The sequence below is a fragment of the Heterodontus francisci genome, chromosome 38 (assembly GCF_036365525.1).
Source record: "Heterodontus francisci isolate sHetFra1 chromosome 38, sHetFra1.hap1, whole genome shotgun sequence".
NCBI lineage: Eukaryota > Metazoa > Chordata > Chondrichthyes > Heterodontiformes > Heterodontidae > Heterodontus > Heterodontus francisci.
Window position 1 is genome coordinate 10962921 of NC_090408.1, and position 20897 is coordinate 10983817.

At 45.4% G+C, this 20897-nt stretch overlaps 1 protein-coding gene across 2 annotated transcripts in view; it reads left to right on the forward strand.

Annotated features, from left to right (window-relative positions):
• cemip (cell migration inducing hyaluronidase 1) overlaps positions 1 to 16581 on the forward strand; it is a 268013-nt gene extending 251432 nt beyond the window's left edge. For both annotated transcript variants that reach the window (XM_068017722.1, XM_068017724.1), the window contains exons 23-29: positions 2683 to 2894; positions 3465 to 3650; positions 3999 to 4203; positions 6146 to 6232; positions 8043 to 8200; positions 10041 to 10138; positions 15809 to 16581. In XM_068017722.1, coding sequence (XP_067873823.1) covers positions 2683 to 2894; positions 3465 to 3650; positions 3999 to 4203; positions 6146 to 6232; positions 8043 to 8200; positions 10041 to 10138; positions 15809 to 15936 — 1074 coding nt within the window. In that variant the 3' untranslated portion in view covers positions 15937 to 16581. The remainder of the gene's footprint in view (positions 1 to 2682; positions 2895 to 3464; positions 3651 to 3998; positions 4204 to 6145; positions 6233 to 8042; positions 8201 to 10040; positions 10139 to 15808) is intronic.
• The last annotated feature ends 4316 nt before the right edge of the window (positions 16582 to 20897 follow it).

A 20897-nucleotide genomic window follows, 5' to 3' on the forward strand; every position in this document is an offset into this window, starting at 1 on the left:
ACATTGTTAGAAAGAGCTTGCAATTATTTATTTATTTAGAGATACAGCACTGAAACAGGCCCTTCGGCCCACCAAGTCTGTGCCGACCATCATCCACCCATTTATACTAATCCTACATTAATCCTATATTCCTACCACATCCCCACCTTCCCTCAATTCCCCTACCTGTACTAGGGGCAATTTATAATGGCCAATTTACCTATTAACCTGCAAGTCTTTGGCTGTGGGAGGAAACCAGAGCACCCGGCGAAAACCCACACAGTCACAGGGAGAACTTGCTAACTCCACATAGGCAGTACCCAGAATTGAACCCGGGTCGCTGGAGCTGTGAGGCTGCTAACCACTGCTCCACTGTGCTGCCCATCTCTGTCCTAAGTGGCTTCCCCCTTATTTTAAAATGGTGTCCCTGGTTCTAGATTCCCCAACCAGGGGAAACATCTTACCTGCATCTAACCTGTCTATACCGTTAAGTATTTTGTAGGTTTCAATGAGATCACTTCTCATTCTTCGAAACTCTATAGAATACAGGCTCAGTTTCCCCAATCTCTCTTCATAGGACAGTCCTGCCATCCCGGGACCAAGTCTGTGAACCTTCGCTGCACTCCCTCTATGGCAATAATATCCTTCCTAAGGGGACCAAAACTGAAAGCAGTACTCCAAGTGCAGTCTAACCAAGGTTCTATACAATTGAAGCAAGACTTCGCTACGCCTGTACTCAAATCCTCTTGCAATAAAGGCCAACACACCAGAAGCCTTCCGAATTGCTTGCTGCACCCGCATGTTAGCTTTCAGTGACTTATTGACGAGGACACCCAGGTCCCTTTGTACATCTACACTTTCTAATTCCTTACCATTTAAGAATGTTCTGCACATCTATTCCTCCTACCAAAGTGGACTCACTAAGTCTGTCCAAATCCCCTTGAAACCGCTTTACATCTTTTTCACAACACACATTCCACCTAGTTTTGTGTCATCAGCGAACTTGGAAATATTACATTTGGTCCCAACATCCAAATCATTGATTATATTGTCAACAGTTGGGTCCCAAGTACTGATCTTGCGGTACCCCACTAGTCACAGCTTGCCAACGCAAGAATGACCCATTTATTCCTAATCTCTGTTTTCTGCCTGTTAACCAGTCCTTAATCCATGCCAGTATATTACCTCCTATCCCATGTGCTTTAATTTTGCTCACCAACTTCCATTGGGGGACTTCATCAAAAGCCTTCTGAAAATCCCCTTTATCAATTCTGTTAGTAACATCCTCAAAAAAAACTCCAAAAGGTTCGTCAAACATGATTTCCTATTCATAAATCGATGTTGACTATGCCCAATCAGATCATTATTATCCAAGTGTCCATTTATCACATCTTTTAGAATGGATTCTAGCATTTTCCCTACTACTGATATAAGGCTAACAGATCTATAGTTCCATGTTTTCTCTCTCCCTCCCTTCTTAAATAGATGTGGCTGCTTTAATCCCAAGCGAATGTAATCAGATAAAAATTAACACCAAACCAAAGAATTGATGACCAGAATGAGAGGGAGAGATAGAGGCAGACAGGTTTACAGTGTGGTTGCACAAAGACCATGAGCATTCGTGTCCACAGGACATCCCAAAATTCTTCAATCAGTAAAGTTCTCTTGAAGTTTTGTTTTGTAGGCATAGAAGGAGCCAATGTGCACACAGCAAGATCCCACAAAGAACAATGAGATAAATAATCAGATAATCTCTTTTTGGTTATGTTGGTTGTGAGATAAATGTTGGCCGGGACACTAAGAGAAATCAGTGTTTACATCCACTGCAGAGGGCAGACGGGGCCTCAGTTGTAACACCTCATCTAAAAGATGGCACCTTTGACAGTGCAGCACTCCCTCAGTGCTGCACCGGAGTGTCAGCATTATGTGCTCAAGGCTCTGAAGAGGGGCTTGAACCTGTGACTTTCAAGTGAGAGTGCTGCCCAGTGAGCCTCCTTTTTTTTTCAAATAATTCTAGAACTATCAATGTATAAACTGTTTCCAATATTAAATGGTATAAATTGTGACTGAGCTGTAATTTGATGGTGTCCTGCTGATTGCGGTTCACACTGTTGCTGAATATTATGCACAGTGCTCCCACGTAAGTCAGTTGAATGGATCAACTGCATAAAATAACTGACACCTGGAAAATCTTTCATGTTTTATGATGATATTCTGGTTGCAAATTAGCCTTCAGGAAGGCAGATCTTATTTTGATTAACTTTCAGCTGAATGTTACAGAAGATAAGTTTTACAATTTAGAGCTCCCAGTTCAATTTACAATGCACCAAAAATCCGAAGGATTTGGAAATCGCTCACTCTGGTCTCTGAGCCTGAGGTTTGGAAATGTCCTCCTGTACTTATTGAAGAATATTTTAACTGGATGTATTTTAATATCAGAGTTGCGCTCAGGGGCTAATTTGCTGAGTTCATGCTTCCGGTGCGAGCCTCAATAATTGGCAGCACATGTCGGAAATTTGAGCACACGTTGCACTGAATCTCTGATGTGAGCCTTTGGCGTGCGTGGCTGTTGCTGGCAGCTCGATCTGGGAAAATTACTTGCTTTGTGTTTTCCTTTGTGACAGGTCAAGGCATCAAATGACCTGAATGAAAGGGGACATTCCACAGTTTCTCAGGTTGACTTTTAATTTTTTTTGCATTAAGGTGTACATTCAGGCCAGGCGACCATCAACCCTGAAGATGAAGATGATTAAGGATGAGTACCCTGATAAGCCGCTCTATTTGAACGGTGCCCTAGGCAGACATTCTCATTACCAGCAATACCAGCCTGTCGTTATGCTACAGAAAGGATACACTGTGCACTGGGATGGTCCAGCACCCCAGGAGGTTACCCTATGGCTCATCAACTTCAACCAGTGAGTCATTGTTTATGGGCTGGCATCAACAAGCTAAGTTCAGTTAACTCATGAGAAACCTGCCCACTTTGTGGATTGAGTATTGGACTGCCATGTAGAGTTGGCACCTGAGCAGGCTCCTGTAAAACCGAGGAGAAACTAAACTGGGAATTGTCAAGAGTTCATAAGTTTTTTTTTAAATGTGATGATGAGTTGAATTTTATTATTCCCTTGGAGATATTGTGTAATGTTTGTCTGTGCTGTTAGTCTAATAGGAGATGAAGTGAACAGAACGCTTGTGGGCTGAATAATCTGTAGACAAGTGCCCAATACACGCCAGCTCAGTGGGTGCCTACATCCATATTATTGGGCATGGAGGCTTGAGGCTTATGCCCCACTCAAGGTATCTCCAGTGTGGGCAGCAAGCATTAAGAGAGCTAGAACCTGCGAACAAACTGCGCACTAGACTTGTTCAGCATTTATTAGGGCAGAGTGGGTTCATTGTTCAACTGCTATCATGACTTGTATATTAAATGCAAAACAGCTTGTAACAGTATCACTGATATTCATTGCTATTGATATCCTTGTTAGGAATGACTGGATCCAAGTGGGACTTTGCTACCCTAAAGGCAGCACATTTAACATAATATCGGATATTCATAATCGCTTATCAAAAAGAACAGTCAAGACCGGATCTTTCCTGAGGACGCATCGGATGGACAATCTGGATCGTGGGCACCTGGGCAGGGGCTACTATTTCTTCGATGAGGATACTGGGTGTGTCCATCGTACCTATAATTAAAATGGTCATGTGTCATTTTCTGCCTTCATATTACAATTGGGAATAATTCTGGTTGAAAGAAAACTGCATGCAATATTCACCATCGTCTGTAGAATATTCAGCTTAGAGATGTAATGAAGATAACTGAATGATGAAAATCTTCATTCTGTAGACATTATCTTTGCTGTTAAGCCAACCCTGTATTTTTAGTTTAAGGATGAAATATTATATTGGCACAGCTACTTTCTGTTAGAAAATGTATTGACTATTATTTTAATGCTAACTTGCATTTGTGAAGCTGCACCCCGTTGATCCAGTAAGCAATTTCTCTCTTGTCCCCGAAGGTTACTGTTCCTGAAAGTGAAAGCCCACAAAAAACGAGAGCAGTTTGCTTTCTGCTCCTCAGCAGGCTGTGAGAGAATAAAGATCAAAGCCTCTATTCCAGAGAACAGCAGGGTCAGTGACTGCGCAATGAAAGCATACCCTAAGTACAGTCAGATACCAACTGTCGATGTGCCAATGCCACGGAAAATACCTACTGAACAGCTGGTAATTTGATATTCTCCACGTTGGGCTCCAGTTTATTAGCTTACCTTTTCAAATTACTACAGTCAGAGTGAAAGGTCTCCTTCCTGCCTCGGTTGCATTATCTCACCCATTGCCCAGGCACATTAGAAAATCATAGAAAATGTCAGCTGGCAGCTAGATACGGACACACTGGATATGGAGGTTTACTCAGCTGTTCCCATCAAGCAGTAAAGGTGTGACAGTGATATGATCAGCCATTTTGCATCTGCCCGATTTTGCTTTCTGGCAGGGATAGTTAAATCCCAGAGATTCAGCAATGGGTCTGCTCCATGTCCTACACTATTCTGAGATAGGGTGGGATGTGAGGGTAGAACCTTGATCAGGGTTTGGGGTTTATACATGGAGGGTATCCATAGTGACTTTGTTTGTACTGATTTTATCTTCAAATCTCTCTCTTCATGTCTCCCCGTCTCTCCCCCACTCTCTTTCTCTCTTTCCCTTTCTCTCTGTTTCTCGATTGCTCTGTTTGTCTATCGCTCTCGCCCTCCCTCCATCAGTTAGTCCTTCCATCTCTCTTCCTCGTTCCCTGCCTGTGTCTCTCCCTACCTGCTTCTCTCCCTCTGTCTTTCTCCCTTTGACTCTCCCCCTTTGTCTTTGTCCCTCTGTGTCTCCCTCCTTCAGTCTCCCTCTGCCTTTCTTCCTCCCTCGCTCTCTCCCTCCCTCCCACTTTCTCTCTCTCCCCCTCCCTCCTTCTGTCTCTTCCTCTGTCTCTCTCCCTTCCTCTGTCTCTCTCTCTTCCCCCCCCTTGTCTCTCTCTCCCTCCTCCCTCTATCTCTCTCCCACCTTCTGCCTCTCCCTCTACCTCTCTCTCCCATTTTGTTCTTTTCTGTACCCCTTTATCTATTACTTCACTGACCTGCTGCATTTTGCACCAGTAAAATGAGAGTTAGAAAGAACTTTCCTTGAAAAGACATCTTTCACATCATCAGAATATCCAAAAGTGCTTCACATCTAAGGAATGACTCTTGATGTCCAGTCATTGTTGTTATGTGGGCAGCACAGCAGGATTTCTGAAACAGCAAACAAAATAAATGACTGGTTAATCAGTTTTTGGTGGTATTCAATGCGGGAGGAATGCTGAGGGAGAATTTCCCACTCTTCCTTGACTAGTGCCAAGAGATCTTTTATGTTCATCTGAACAGAAAATCAGGGCATCAATTTAATGCTTCCTTAAGAGGCACTGGGCTGAATTTTATGTCTGAGGCTGAAGTCCTGCCACTGTGGCTGAAAGTGGGGGTCGACCCCGTGTCGGCAGGCGGCAGGACCCAGGGTCGCATTTTTGTCAGCTGGTCGGCTTAAGTGGCTCAGTTGGGCTCCGGCTGGGTGGCTCGTCTACCATCTTTCCCGCCGCTGGCAGAATGGCATGGCAGGAGGAAGACATGGGGCGTACCACCTGATGCCTTCCCACGCCATTTTGCCAGCCTTCCCATTTCTCCCAGCCTGTCCCCAAAGTGCTGGTAAAATTCAGCCCACCACCTTCAACAAATGCCCCTCTTCACTCTGTTTCTAATGTACTTTAGCAAAAATTGCTTATCATGTAAATTCCTTCAACCAATCTAGTGGTGTGCAGTAACAGGATCGAGTTCCTATTTTCCTCAGCCAGATCTGGGCATCTGCCTTTACTGCTTGCTGCACAGCCTCTTTCATTCTTCAAATTTGGGTTTTACAGAGGGTGGGACTGGGTGGAGGAGTGGTGAAGGGGTAAGAACTCAGGGGCACTCTTGGCCTGAGATGGCAGGACGTGGTAACCCAGCTGTGGACAACTCGTCAGGGCTTACTGCACAAGAACTAAAACGATGCCAGTGCCCAATCTAGGGCGGAGGAACACGCTGTTGTACAATATACTAAGTGCGAAATATATTGAAGTTAATTTTCTCAGTTTCCGCATCTCTTTTTTACACAGAGCACCAATGATCACTTCTTGGAGGTCAGACTTGAATCCTATAAAACCAGGTTTTTCCATATCAGAGGTGACATGGCCTATTCGGATGTGAGTATCACCAGTTTTCAGTTGAACTTTCATGCTTACGGGGGCTGATTTTCTGAGTTCACATTGCCCGGGGAGCCTTGCCTGCAGACACAAGTGCATCAGGAAGTGGCATTTCCTGACCTGTGCAACCCACACAGGAAGCTCCTCACCAGCTGTGCGAGCTCAAAAAATCACCCCTACAGTGCACTAGTGCTGCACATGGGGCAGGCTCTTAGTGTGCAGAGCTTAGTATACAACTGCAAAGTACTGCTTCCTGCTAAAGCACTGCTCTACCTCCTTCAGTGTATTTTGTGGGCAGATAGATATAGTAAAAGGAGCCCTGGGCTTGCATTGATCCAGGCAGGGGCAAATATGTTGCTCTCTGGGGTGGGTGGGACAAAATTTGGGATGGTAACAGGATACAGTGTGGCCTCACCTCTTTGCCACCCATCACTTCTACCGCAAGCGGCTGTAGGTACATAATATGCCGACATTTAGCTGGGAGCATTATAATGACATGCAAATTAGGGAAATACATCATACAGCATATTCCAGACTGTCCATCCCCTTAGCAAGCAAGTAGGTTTTGAACTCTGAAAGCCATCACTCCCAGGACAAGGGAGGATTTCCCAGCTTTGAAAGAAATGGTTCTGGAGCTAATAAAATCAAACTTTGCTCGACCATCCTCATTGCCACTTTTTATTATGTATTCACCAATTTACTCGATATTTTGTATGTCTGATTTATCTCAGAACAATGCAGAGATGACATTTGTTCTAAATCAACAACTGGTTTATTTACAGTACTTTAAAAAATCTCAGCACTTACAAGATTTCAGTATAATGTCTCTATCAGAACACAGTCTCTAAGCCCTTGAGAAGGTGGTGGTGAGCTGCCTTCTTGAACAGCTGCAGTCCTTGGGGTGTAGGTACACCCACAGTGCTGTTAGGGAGGGAGTTCCAGGATTTTGACCCAGCAACAGTGAAGGAATGGCGATTATAGTTCCAAGTCAGGGTGGTGCATAGTTTGGAGGGGAACTTGCAGGTGGTGGTGTTCCCATGCATCTGCTGCCCTTGTCTTTTTAGGTGGTAGAGGTCGCAGGGGTTTGGAAGGTGCTGTCAAAGGAGCCACAGTCAGTTGCTGCAGTGCATTTTGTAGATGGTACACACTGCTGTTACTGTGCATCGGTGGTGGAGGAAGTGAATGTTGAAGGTGGTGGATGTGGTGTTGATCAAGTGGGCTGCTTTGTCCTGGATGGTGTCGAGCTTCTTAAGTGTTATTGGAGCTGCACCCATCCAGGCAAGTGGAGAGTATTCCATCACACTACTGATGTGTGCCTTGTAGATGGTGGTCTGCCATTGGGGAGACAGGAGGTGAGTTACTCGCCACAGAATTCCCAACCTTTGACCTGCTCTTGTAACCACAGTATTTATGTGACTGGTCCAGTTCAGTTTCTGGTCAATGGTGACCCCCAGGATGTTGATAGTGGGGGAATTCAGTGACGGTAATGCCATTGAACATCTTGTTTGAGATGGTCATTGCCTGGCATTTGCCCATTTTTTTCCCATTAATTGGGCAGGGGTTTTATACAGGAGGCTGTTTACCTAGTGCCTGCATTTCACCCAGCAATGGGAGTTATAATTATCCCTGATGTTTCCACCAAGCCTCTGCCAAAGATGCAGTGGCTTGGAGTGGATAACACGAGGAAATTCACCCCTGGATGCTTGTGGTGAAACTTTATATTTTCCTCAATACTTTAATCCATCTGCCAGGAGTTTCTAAGTATGAGGAGACCGTTGGAATTGAACAATTTTTAATCTGTGCTCGGCAGGTCAATGGACAGAAGTATTATCACTCTGACGATGGCATGCAGATCATTGTGATAGACGCAAAATCTGGGAAGGTGGTCGATAATCGAAGTTTCCGAAATATGATCTTGCGAGGAATTCCAGTACATGTAGAGAATTATGTAGCAAACATGAAGAACAAGTGAGTCATTGGAATAGTTTGATCTTTTTGCAGAGTGAAGCACTGAGGCTGATTTCCCCACTCCTGAATTTACTGGATCATTTAGCCCCTGTCCATGGAAGAAGGTTGTGTGGTGGGGAATGCACCCAGTGAGCAGGCTGCCGAATTTTCCTGTACACCCTGCACTTGGAAACGGGAAACTGGGTCCCAGTCTGCGCAAGTAACCCTGCTGTGTGGATACAACCAACCCAACTCTACCCTAAGCCCCAATTTTAACTTATCCCACCCAGTGGGATTAGGTCGGATGCCCTATTTATACACCCCTGGCATGTTACGCTCCATTGAAGTCAATGGAAAGTAACTTTGTGTGGAGTGCAGAACAATGACTCCTGTCCGGTGTGTTAGGTTAAAATTGTGTCTTAACAAGCTAAATAACAAATACCTCTTCCTTCACCCGCTGTGGTGCATGTGAGAGGCAATGGCCATCTTTCACTGCCTCCTCTTTCATGATGGTGATGCCAGTCGTCACTGTGGTGACTGGTGATGCCAGTGCTCTGTGTGGTTAGGCCAGCTGGAGGGCAAAGCCTCAAAGCCATCATGGGAAAGAGTTTATTAATGACATAGGGAGTCATTTTCACCATAATCAAAGTTTACAGCTCAGTAGGAGGCCATTATACCCATCTTTTTAAAAGAGCTTTCCGGTTACACCCACTCCCTCACTCTTTTCCCCCGTAGCTCTGCAAATTTTCCCTTTTCAACTATTTGGTCAATTCCCTTTTGAAAGTTATTATTGAATCTGCTTCCACTGCCCTTTTCAGACAGTGCATTCCAGAGCAGAACAATTACACTATTTAGAAAAATTTCCCCTCATCTCACCTTTCAAAATCAAACTTTTGGATTGGGGCGATTGTGTAAAGCTGGTGATATTTGGTCAGTCGACCGTTCTACATCTCTCCTGACTTACATTTCCATTGAAGTCGATACTGTCTATGTTACATTATCACCCCCAGGTCAAAATTACCTGCATATTAATGCTTTTCAAGAAATCTCCAGTCCCTTGACACAAGCTGAGTAGCCCCTTTCGTTAACTGTATTTGGCTCCAAACAAAATATAATTTTTAACATCATAACAGATGAAAAAGGATAGCAAAAGACCATTGGGTCCATTCAGCCAATCCCATCCTGACATGGAATGGCCCATGTGCACCATTAACCCACAACCTTGCTTGCCCCATTCATGCAATCTCATGGGAGAGGCAAAGGAGCAGAACCAGAACCTTAGGTCTACTTGGAGAAGACATTCTGGGCAATTCTTGGGCAATAACCTCAGCAGCCAATCAGTCAAGCTCCAAGAGACAGCAGTAATCATAATTTAGTCAGATTGCTTCAGTCATTATGAGAGTGGGGGCAGGCTTGATGGATGAGTTGTTTTTACTTGTGTATGTTTGTATAACGGTGATCCCAAATGCATCTGACCTAATTATTCCTTACATGAAAAATATCAGGCCAGATTTTATGAAATTGTGTTCAGAGCTTTGCCTGGAATTCATCACAAAGTTTAGCATTCTGGCAGGATTTTCCATACACTAGTTTCAATCAACAGAAAATCCTACAGATTCCAGAATCCTCAAATTCCCAAGGCTTGCTTCCAATGTCAAACCACTGAATTCTATCCTGCGCTAGAAATCGGGTTTGGTCAATCTATTCAATGTAAAACAAAAACCTTGTGTGTTGTGTTTGAGGGTAAACAATCTGTATAAGCATTGCTCTTACAAATCACTCCTTTATTTGATTGAAATGTGTGAGTATAGTTTGATTTGTGTTATCTTAAAGACCCTTACTGGGACCTTTCTCATTCCAGCTCCATCGTTCTGGTGACATCCAAAGGATGGCTAATTTCCGAAAGACCTTGGAAGAAAGTACTGACACAACTTGGAGCCACCAATGTTAAACTAAAGGGTAATTACTGGATGGGGCTTTTTTGATTTTGTTACTGATCATGTAGTGGTTTAGTGATTATTCCTATCTGAAACATTTTTTTCACTTTTTATTTTTAAAACGGCATGGTTTTTCCTAGTTTAACCCAATCGGCAAGCCTGGAATGTGAGTATGTGCTGGTAAATCAGGTGGGCAATTGATTCCACCAGATCTGTGTACGGCCTTCTGGCTGTCCTCACAGCCGAGAGGTGCGAAACAGCAATTGTCATTTGTCAGAATCTTTGACCCAGACATCCTTCAGTGCAGGTACTCCAGTCCCAGAGGCTTTGGAGATCACCACACCCCTGGGCTTAATAGCCTGAGGCTCCGTGATGTCCTCAATGTCTAATGCAGTTAAATTATTAGGACTGGTGTTATACACTAGGTTTGTATTCCACAGCGAATTCCACAGGCTCACCACTCTCTGGGTGAAGAAATTTCTCCTCATCTCAGTCCTGAAAGGTTTACCCCGTATCCTTAGACTATGACCCCTGGTTCTGGACTCCCCCACCATCGGGAACATCCTTCCTCATATGACATGGAGGGGGCAGGCTCTCCATCCCTGGCAATGGCATCAGCTGCCTGCGCGCAGGTGCTGACTCCATTGGTAAAGGGCTTCGAGCCATACTGATCAATTTACATTTTTGAATATACAGGTAATAAAAATTTTTTAATACATTTAATTTACCCCTATCCCACACCCCCCCCCAATAACCACAGAACTAATTACTTACCCTCTCCCCCCCCCCCAAACACTACCTTGTCCACATGACCTCCCCCCCCCCAAGTATATAAACTGTACACTATGACCCTTTCCACCATCCCCTACACCAATGGGATCACTCTGTCGCCACTTCCCCCTCCCTCACTGCACTGAGAAACTTACCTCCTCCCCCCTCCCCACCAGTGTTGCACCTCGGTTCCCCAGATGGGGATCCGAAGGCGCGGGAGTGCCAGTCACCGGCATGAACATCGCATCAGGACAGACGTCAGAAATGTAAAAGTAATTAATTCATTAATTTAAATTTATTTCAATATGTTAATGGTGGTCCCGATGCCGAGCCAGGGGGGGCTGCCACGAGGCCTCGCTGCCGCCAGCAATATCGGGGTGGGCCCTCCCGGCGTCCGGGTGCATGGTGGCCCTCTCCCAGAGGCATTTTCCGGCCCCCCCCCGCCATGATCCCCGACGTCGGGTGTTCAGTAAAACTCAGCCCAGGGTGTGGAGGGGGGGGGGTGGGGGTCAATTGAAATTTCAAAACTGCGATTGATAAGATTTTTGTTAGTAAGAACGTTAAGGGTTACAGAATCAAGGCAGGTAGATGGCATCAAGAAGCCATTAGCTGTGATCTAAATGAATGGTGGGACAGGCTGAAGGGGCTGAATGGCCACTTGCTGTCCCTATGTTCCAATTAACCTGTGTATCACTGACTGTTTTTTTGAACTGGACAAACTCTTCCATCACTTTCTTCATAGCCCACAGTTGATCACAACATTCCCCACAGTCTACGCTCGTGGGAACCCAAATAACACCACCTCGTTTACAGAGCTCAGGGAATTCTGTTCCATCATTGAACTGGTGGCCTGTGACCAACAACACAGGATCATACCACTGAGTGCCCACTTCCCCAGGCAGCAAGCACTTTGTCTTCATTCTCTATGAGCTCAATGGAAGGAATCAGTGAGGTAACTCACTTCCTGTTCTCAGTGGCATTGCTTTTTGAGATGGAGGTGCCCCCGAGATGTCCTGAGTAATGGCGTGAGCCTGTGCCTCCTTTTGCTGGGTCATGTGGCCACTTCAGTGTAGTACTGAGGGAGTGTTTCTCTGTTGGAGGTGCTATCTTTTGGAAGAGACATTTAACCAGAGCCCCATCTGTTCTCCGGTCAATGTAAAAGATCCCATGGTACAATTCAAAAGAGAGCAGAGTTCTGCCCAGTGTCCTGGTCAACATGTGGTCATTTATCTCATTGCGGATGTGGGATCGTGCTGTGCACAAATTGGCTGCTGCTTTTACTTCTATTTCAACAGTAGCTATACTTCAAAAGACCTTCGTTTGACTGTGAAGCACTTTGGGTGCCTTTTCATGAAAGGCACTATAAAAATGCAAGTTCACTTGTTCATCTGGGTTTCCATTAGTTGTGTCACAAGGCAGTACTGAGGGAGTGCTACACTGCCAGAGGCATTAAATCAAAGCACGCAGGATGGCTCATGTATAAGGGAGTATGGGTAGTGGACGCCTCCTGATTTGCCGCACATCTTGCAGGCTAAATTCTCCCAGGATGGTGCACAGAAAACCGCCTTCATTTAAATGCAGGTCCTGCCAGGGCAAATGTTCAAGCTCTGCAGCTCAGGAAAGTCACAATGCTTCCAGCCAGCAGCTTCCTGCTCCTCCTCTGCCTCCATCACATACTCTCGGTCAATCTTAACATCCGATTCACCTGGCATTTCCTCCTCAGATTGACTGTCCAAATCCCCTGGAGCAGTCACACCTGTCAGTGGGATAGAAAATGAGGAGGACCAACAAATTGGGAGGCTCGGACTTTCCCATCTACAATCTGGTCTTTGAGATGATCGAGACTCCATGGATGGAGTGAAGCCTCCCAATCAGAACCCTTGTATAAAAGGTTCCAAATGATTGTCCCTTTCCCACACCATAACAAGCTGATATCACTCCAGGCGATATCAAGAAACTGTTGAAGGCACTGGATACTGCAAAGGCTATGGGCCCTGACAATATTCCAGCAATAGTACTGAAGACTTGTGCTCCAGAACTAGCCACGCCCGTAGCCAAGCTGTTCCAGTACAGCTACAACACTGGCATCTACCCAGCAATGTGGAAAATTGCCCAGGTATGTTCTGTCCACAAAAAGCAGACAAATCCAACCTGGCCAATTATCACTCGAAAGTGATGGAAGGGGTCGTCAACAGTGCTATCAAGCAGCACTTGCTCAGTGACGCTCAGTTTGGGTTCTGCCAGGGCCACTCAGCTCTTGACCTCATTACAGCCTTGGTCCAACATGGACAAAAGAGCTGAACTCTAGAGGTGAAGTGAGAGTGACATCAAGGCAGCATTTGACCGAGGATCCCTAGCAAAACTGGAGTCAATGGGAATCAGGGGAACTCTCCGCTGGTTGGAGTCATACCTAGCACAAAGGAGGATGGTTGTTGGAGGTTAATCATCTTAGTCCCAGGACATCGCTGTAGGAGTTCCTCAGCATAGTGTCCTAGGCCCAACCATCTTCAACTATTTCATCAATGACCTTTCCTCCATCATAAGGTCAGAAGTGGGGATGTTCACTGATGATTGCACAGTGTTCAGCACCAATTGTGACTCCTCAGGTACTGAAGTCGCCTGTGTACATATGCAGCAAGATCTGGACAACATCCAGGCTTGGGCTGATAAGTGGTGGCAAGTATCATTCATACCACACAAGTGCCAGGCAATGACCATCCCAAACAAGAGAGAATCTAACCATCTCCAATTGATGTTCAACGGCATTACCGTCACTGAATCCTCCACTATCAACATCCTGGGGGTTACCATTGACCAGAAACTGAACTGGAGTAGCCATATAAATACCATGCCTACAAGAGCAGGTCAGAGGCTGTGGCGAGTAAACTCATCTACCATCTACCATCTACCATGTCCACCATCTACAAGCCACAAGTCAGGAATGTAATGGAATACTCTCTGCTTACCTGGATGGGTGCAGCTCCAACAACACTCAAGAAGCTCGACGCCATCCAGGAAAAAGCAGCCCAATTGATTGGCACCCCATTCACCACCTTCTACATTCACTCCCTTCACAATCACGCAGAATGGTAGCAGTGTGTACCATCTGCAAGATGCACTGCAGCAACTCGCCAAGCCTGCTTTGACAGCACCTTCCAAACCTGTGACCTTTACCGTCTAGAAGGACAAGGACAGCAGATGCATGGGAACACCACCACCTGCAAGTTCCCCTCCAAACCACACACCATCCTGACTTAGAACTATATCACCGTTCCTTCACTGTCACTAGATCAAAATCCTGGAACTCCCTTCCTAACAGCACTGTGGGTGAACCTACACCCCAAAGACTGCAGCAGTTCAAGAAGGCAGCTCATCACCACCTTCTCGAGGGCAATTAGGGATGGGCAAAAAATATTGACCGAGCCAGCGACGCCCACATCCCGCAAATGAATATATTTTAAAAAATTGAACCTTGTTGATTAGGGTCTTTAATGAGTTTCTAGTTAATGGCACTCCAACATTTTTCGTTCTTTTTGCTGTTTGCTTTTCAATCTCTCCACTGATGGAGATTATTTAATGACTGTGATTTGCTCAATTAGTTGATTAAGATGTTGGAACAAGTGCAATACTTGTTAGGTGACACTAGGAGGCGTCTTTGCTCCGTCAACTAATCCTGCAAGCGGAATATCCTGATCAACTTTATTATATTGGAGCGAAATGTCACCCCTAGATCTGTTTAGCTAGTTTTGAAAATATTCCATGGTGTTTTAGCATGCACTGGCTGACACCTACTGGCAGGCAGTGGATTCTCAGCTCCATCTGTTCAGCTCTGCAGTTGCTCAGATTCACGCTAGCTCCTGACTTGTGCTGGGTTTCAGTCGCACGGTTGCTGGCAGGATTCCTGCTCTGATTCTGTGTCCGTGCTCTGTATGTAACCTGAGACACTGAAGGCTGGAGCATGTCCATCTCAGTCTTGAAAATGTCAATTGGCACCCAAGATGGGGGAGAGTGTTCCAGATTTCCAGTACTCTTTGTGTGGAAAATGTCCTTCCTGATTCCATCCCTGAGTAGCCTGGCTCTAATTTTAAAATGATGCCCGGTCATTCTGGATTCTGGGGACCAAATTCAACATCATTGCTCCTGTGTTATGGTCCTGTAATGGCTGCAACAGTAACCAATTTAGCAGAGTAGAGGCCCACTCCCAATCTGCATGGGCTTTGCCGCCTCTGCTACATTGGTTGGGGCCTTTTATGTTCAGCCCTAGTCATGAGCAAGCTTTGACTGGTATTTCCGGGTTTTGAGCTGTTTAATCAGTCGTTCTTAAAGATACTGCTGGAAACTGTTCATAAAAGGCCTCAAAGCAATGAAAATTGTTGGTATTTTATGGAGTGGGAAGGAGACGGAGTGCCTCCTCCTGGCTCCACAAAAAACAACTGCGGCCTGCTGCCAACCAGCTCTCACACCCCTCCCCCCCCAGAGGGAGTGCTGCACTGTTGGAGGTGCCATCTTCCAGATGCACCATAAAATCAAGGCCCCATTTTCCCTTTAAAGTGGACGTAACATCCCAGGCCACCATTTCAAAGGAGACCAAGGGGAGTTCTGTGGTGTCCTGGTCAATAGTTATCACTCAGATTAACTGGTCATTAGATTCACTGCTGTTTGAGGGGCCTTGCTACAAACCAAAACAGCTGCTGCATTTTCCTACATTTTTTTCATTGATTTTAACAGGCATCGAATTGCTATCACCCATTTTAAGCTATTGCACATGCGCAAGATCCATCCCATTGAAAGACATTGAGGTGGTGTGTTAATGCAAGTTCTTTGTTTCCATTATTGTGCCATAGCCATAGACTAACTGCTGCTAAGAACCTTTGCAACTTATATTTTTATAGCTATTTTTCTGATTATTATCTAATTTCAGATAAACTGGTATTTGTGGGATTTAAAGGAAGCTTCAAGCCTGACTGGGTAAAACTTGTCGTCGGTGAAGATATGGCAAAACTTCATGAGGTTCTCCCGATCCCAGTCATAAACAAGTTGAAACTATGAGCGATCCCAGCCTGCAGCACTGACCAAGTACAGGTCAAGTTACAGAGGGTCGATCTTGGAATTACTACTGATTTTTAAAAGCTGTTCATAGGAAAATGGTCAAAGCTGCGAAGCTATTGCAGTAGAACAGCCCATTTATCATTGTGTTTATCTGTCCAGCCACTAGGTTTGTTTCACAAGCTGATACTATTTGTAGACTGTACTTGTCAAAACATTCCTTATTTTATCTCAAACCACTCCTTGCTCCCGAAATAGCTGGTCCTTTTTCGGATGTCCTATTCTTCCCGTGTTTTGTCAGTTTTGGTGTTTTCGATCTGTCGGCCTCACCAAAGATTTATTTTCTGTTGTAGGTATGTTTCTATTTATTTATTAATACACTATATAACATGACACCAAGGCACTTGTGTGACTGTATTGTAAAATTTTCATATATTTTGCATATAATTGTAACTTTGTCTGATAACACTGCACTCCTGAAAGAGAATATGGTATTTTAAGCATTGGCTGAGATTGTAATTTATTTAAGCTGAAGTTCTCATTTGAGACTTATTTTGGAGGGGGGAGTCTTTGGATTAAAGAAATGTAATTTATAACTGGCATTTGTATAAATTACAAAGATTGTATAAGTGATGTTTCATAATAAATGTAAAGCTGAATGAATTTGCAAAGGCTTTTGTTAAATGGTGCACACTTTTCAAAAAAAAATTCTATACATGACCAAATATCTCCTTGATGATTGTGGGAGCTTGCTGTGTGTAAATTGGCTGCAGCGTTTGCTTACCGTACAACATTGGCCACACTTCAGAACATATTAAGTAGCTGTGAAGAACTTTAGGACATTCTGAGGAGATAAAAGACAGTATAAATGGGAAGCTCCTTCATTTCATTCAAGGCTGCGTTTGCTTACAATGCAACCACTAGGTGGCGCAGTACTTGCACATGTGCAAATGCAGCCTTAAGCACTGAAACGTCATCGTCTGTGATGTTTTTAGCAGCTGCCAGTAGTAAAGATGGTGTTGCTCAATTTATCAGAAAAACAAAAACAAATTAAACCCAAATGGCCACAGTGGCTGCGATCGCTGCCTCCATCCCATCCCCAACAGTACCCGCTCCCTCCTGCCAGCGCGCTTCTCTTCGTCGCTGCCTCCCATGCCCATCTGCTAACTGCTTGCTCCCCGCCTCGCCACTTCAACCCCCTTGGCCACTCGCTCCCTGCTTCACACACCCCCACCCCCCCCCAAACACCTGTGGGCCCTCGTTTATGGCTTTGCCGCTTCCTCCCCTCTGCTCTGCCTCCGCTCCCCGCTCCCTCCTGCTCACATTCTCCCTCCCCTCCCCTGCCTATCTTGTCACTTTCTCCCCCTCACTTCCCCTGTGCGGGGAAGAAAGGCGGCGATCATGGGAGGGAGTGGGGACCAGGGATGGGGAGAAGAGGCAGAGCAGAGGGGAGGGCGCGGCAAGGCTGTGAGCATGTGGCCCACAGGTCGGAGGGTGAAGCGGAGAGCGAGTGGCCGAGGGCGGGGGGAAGTGGCGAGGCGGGGAAATGGGGAGCGAGCAGACATTGAGTACAGGATAATGTTTTTGTGCATATGTGCAAATTAGTGCTGGCAAGCTGGGTGCTGATGTAGGCTGCACATGCACATCACCATACTGATAGCAAGAGTCCGTTCTGCACATGTGCAAAGCTGGAAGTGCTCTGATCACGTTGGCGCTGGGCTGCATTGTCAGGAGTCACTCAAATGCTTCTCTCCAGAAAATAGTGACACCTACCCTGTTGGATTGCTTGGTAATTATTCTTTCGCTTCACGTCCCTGAGTAGATTATAACTTGGTGTGATAGTGTAAGACAGGTGATGGGGAAATCAGCAATTCTTTACATCTCTCCCAATTTCTATTTATATTGAAGTTAATTGGCAGAGGTATAAAACAGGCTGCCAATTCGCTAATGCTTATTTTAAACTATTGCATAAAGTCAAGTGAACCTCAATGTCTTAGGGAGATTGCTTGTGTGAAATAATTTCTTTTACGAAGGAGTTGTACGTATTCACAATTTGAATAGATGTCAATCTTCAGCAAATAGAGTAATAAAATAGAACATTAGTCCCAGTTTAGAACTCCCAGTACTTGGCATTCAGCAGACTGTCTGAAAGTACTGTACATGGAAAACATGAAAAAAGAGACTAATCTCAGTCAGAAATTTAGAGAGAATGTTTGCAGTGAGTGATTGTGTTAGTACTGTTGGGAACTCAGTAAAAATAAAGCTGCCAAAATGTCAGAATTTCAATTATTGAGTCATCGAGACATCCCAACGCGTTTCGTGTTCAATGGATTACTTTCAAAGTGTAACCGTTGCTGTTAGGCAAAGGCAGCAGACAATTTCTGCACAGCAAGATCCCAGGAATAGCAAATGAGATGCATGATCAAATGATGTGTCTTTTCGGTGGTGTCAGTTGAAGGAGGAACATTGCTCAGGACATTACTGATTGCTTGAATTGATTACATTTAATATTCAACTTGAAAGAAAATTGTATATTTTGGTATTCATGGAAATCAGTACTTTGTTGAAAGAAATGACATGATAATTTTGCCCAGACTGACTTCACAATACATCAAGAAGAAACAGAATGTGTAAGAAAGAACGAAACTTGTATTGTCTTGTGTGTGAGCACTGAGCTGGGGAGTTGGAGGATTGAAAAGACACAGGAGAGGCTGTGTACGGCAAGCTAATGAGAAATAACAATAAATGTAGAAAATCGTAGAATCTTACAGTGCAGAAAGAGGCCATTTGGCCTTCAGTGCCTGTGCCGGCACTTTGAAAGAGCTGTCCAATTAATCCCATCTCCCTGATTTTTCCCCATAAACCTGCAAACTTAGTCCTCTTCAAGTACATGTCCAATTGCCTTTTGAAAGTTCCTATCGAATCTGCTTCTACCACCTTTTCAGGTAGAATGTTCCAGATCATAACAACCCTCAATCTGTGACCTCTGGTTACCAACCCACTTGCCAGAGGAAACAGTTTCTCTCTACCTACTTTATCAAAACCCCTTAAAATTTGCAATCCCTCTATTAGATTTCCTCTTAACCTTCTCTGCTGTAAGAAGAACAATCCCAGCTTCTCCAAATAACTGAAGTCCCTGCCACCATTCTAGTAAATCTCTTCGACACCATCTCTAAGGACATATTTCTTTAAGTGCGGTGTCTAGAATTGGACACACTGCTCAAGCTGAGACCTAACCATGTCTTATAAAGGTTAGCATAACTTCCTTGCCTTTGTATTTTGTCTCTATTTATAAAGCCAAAGATCCCAGATGCCTTTTAACAGCCTTGTCAACTTGTCCTGCCACCTTCAAAGATCTCTGTCTCTCGATAAGGTGCCACACAAAAGGCTAATGTGCAGGATAAGGGCTAATGGCGTTAGTGGCATTGAGGGAAATATATTAGCATGGATAGAGGATTGGTTAATGGACAGGAAGCAGGCAGTAGGGATAAATGGGGCATTTTCAGGTTGGCAGGCTGTAACTAGTGCAGTGCCACAAGGATCAGTGCTGGAGCCTCAACTGTTTACAATCTATATTAATGGCTTAGGCAGAGTGACAGAGTAATGCATCTATGTTTACTGATGATACAAAGCTAGGCGGAAATATAAAGCTGTGAGGAGGACACAGAGATATAGAAAGGTGGCAGAACCAATCTAAAAGGAAAAGCTACAGATCTGAAATTTCAACCGAAAGTGCAAATGGAAGGCTGAAGGATCCACCAATCATGAGAGGAGAAAAAGAACAATTCCACGCCATGCACTCAGCCCCCCTGCTCCCCACGCACTGCGCTTTGATGAAGGGTCTTGGGCCCAAGTGTCAACCTTTCTTCCCATATATTACCAGATCTGGCCCAGCTTCAATGTAGTCTGTCCCCAGCTCCCCTACAATCTGGGCCCCCCAGTCCCCTATGGCCTGTCCCCCCACTCTCCTATGACCTGTGTCTCCCGTCCCTTATGATCTGTCTCTCCACTCCCATATTATCAGTCCCCCCAACTCCCCTACAACCTACCTCCCCCATCTCCCTTACATCCTAGCCCCCCAACTCCCCATGATTTGACCTAGCTCCACAATCATCTGTTCCCCCTCTCCCCTATGACTTGTCCCTCCCCCTAGATCCCCTATGGCCTGTTCCCCAGGTCTCCTATAGTCTGAGCCAGTGATCAAACCCTTGAAACATCATGTTGGTATCCTGATTGCTGTGACATTGCATGACATGATTGGCAGTGTGTTATGATTGGCCATTCTTCCAGTTGAAACAGTGACGAATGACAGTTTCAAGAAAGGACCCACCTGTTGAGCCCAGTCATTGGTTTATTCCTGGCTCAAAAGATTGAAAACACAAAACTCCATTAGTTTGTCCTGTCCACAGTATGCAGGACAAACCACCAGGTGGCGATCTCACTCCCTGGTATTGCGGCCGGAATTTTACGTTGGGCAGGAGCCCCGCCCACCAGCTGAAAAGTTGGGGGCGAGCCTGCCGCCACAGGGCTTGGGGAGCCACACCGGGATTTTTTGCTCCCCAGGCCCTTAACTGGCCTTGGGTGGGATTTCCACCTCCCTGAGACAGGAAGTCCCACCTAATGGAGCTGCCAGCCAATCAGTGGGCCAGCAGCTCTTAGTCCCAGCAGCGCCACCGGGAGCGGTGGCTATTCCTGGGACTGCACCCAGCCAACAGAAGATGAAGCGACAATGGACCCAGAACCAAGGTAAGTTTTTGGTGCCTCGCCAGGGACAATTGGCTGGGCCCCAGTAAGGCAAGGAGCGGGTTGCTTGAGAATGGGAGGGGAAAGTGTTGTCCAGTGGGGGCAGTTGGGCCATGGGGAGGGGGGGGAGGGGGGGCCCTCCGTGGAGCACAGGGTCCCTGATCATGAGGGCCCCCCTTCCCCAGTCCGCAGGAAGACTACCAGGTTTTACCCAGCGGCTT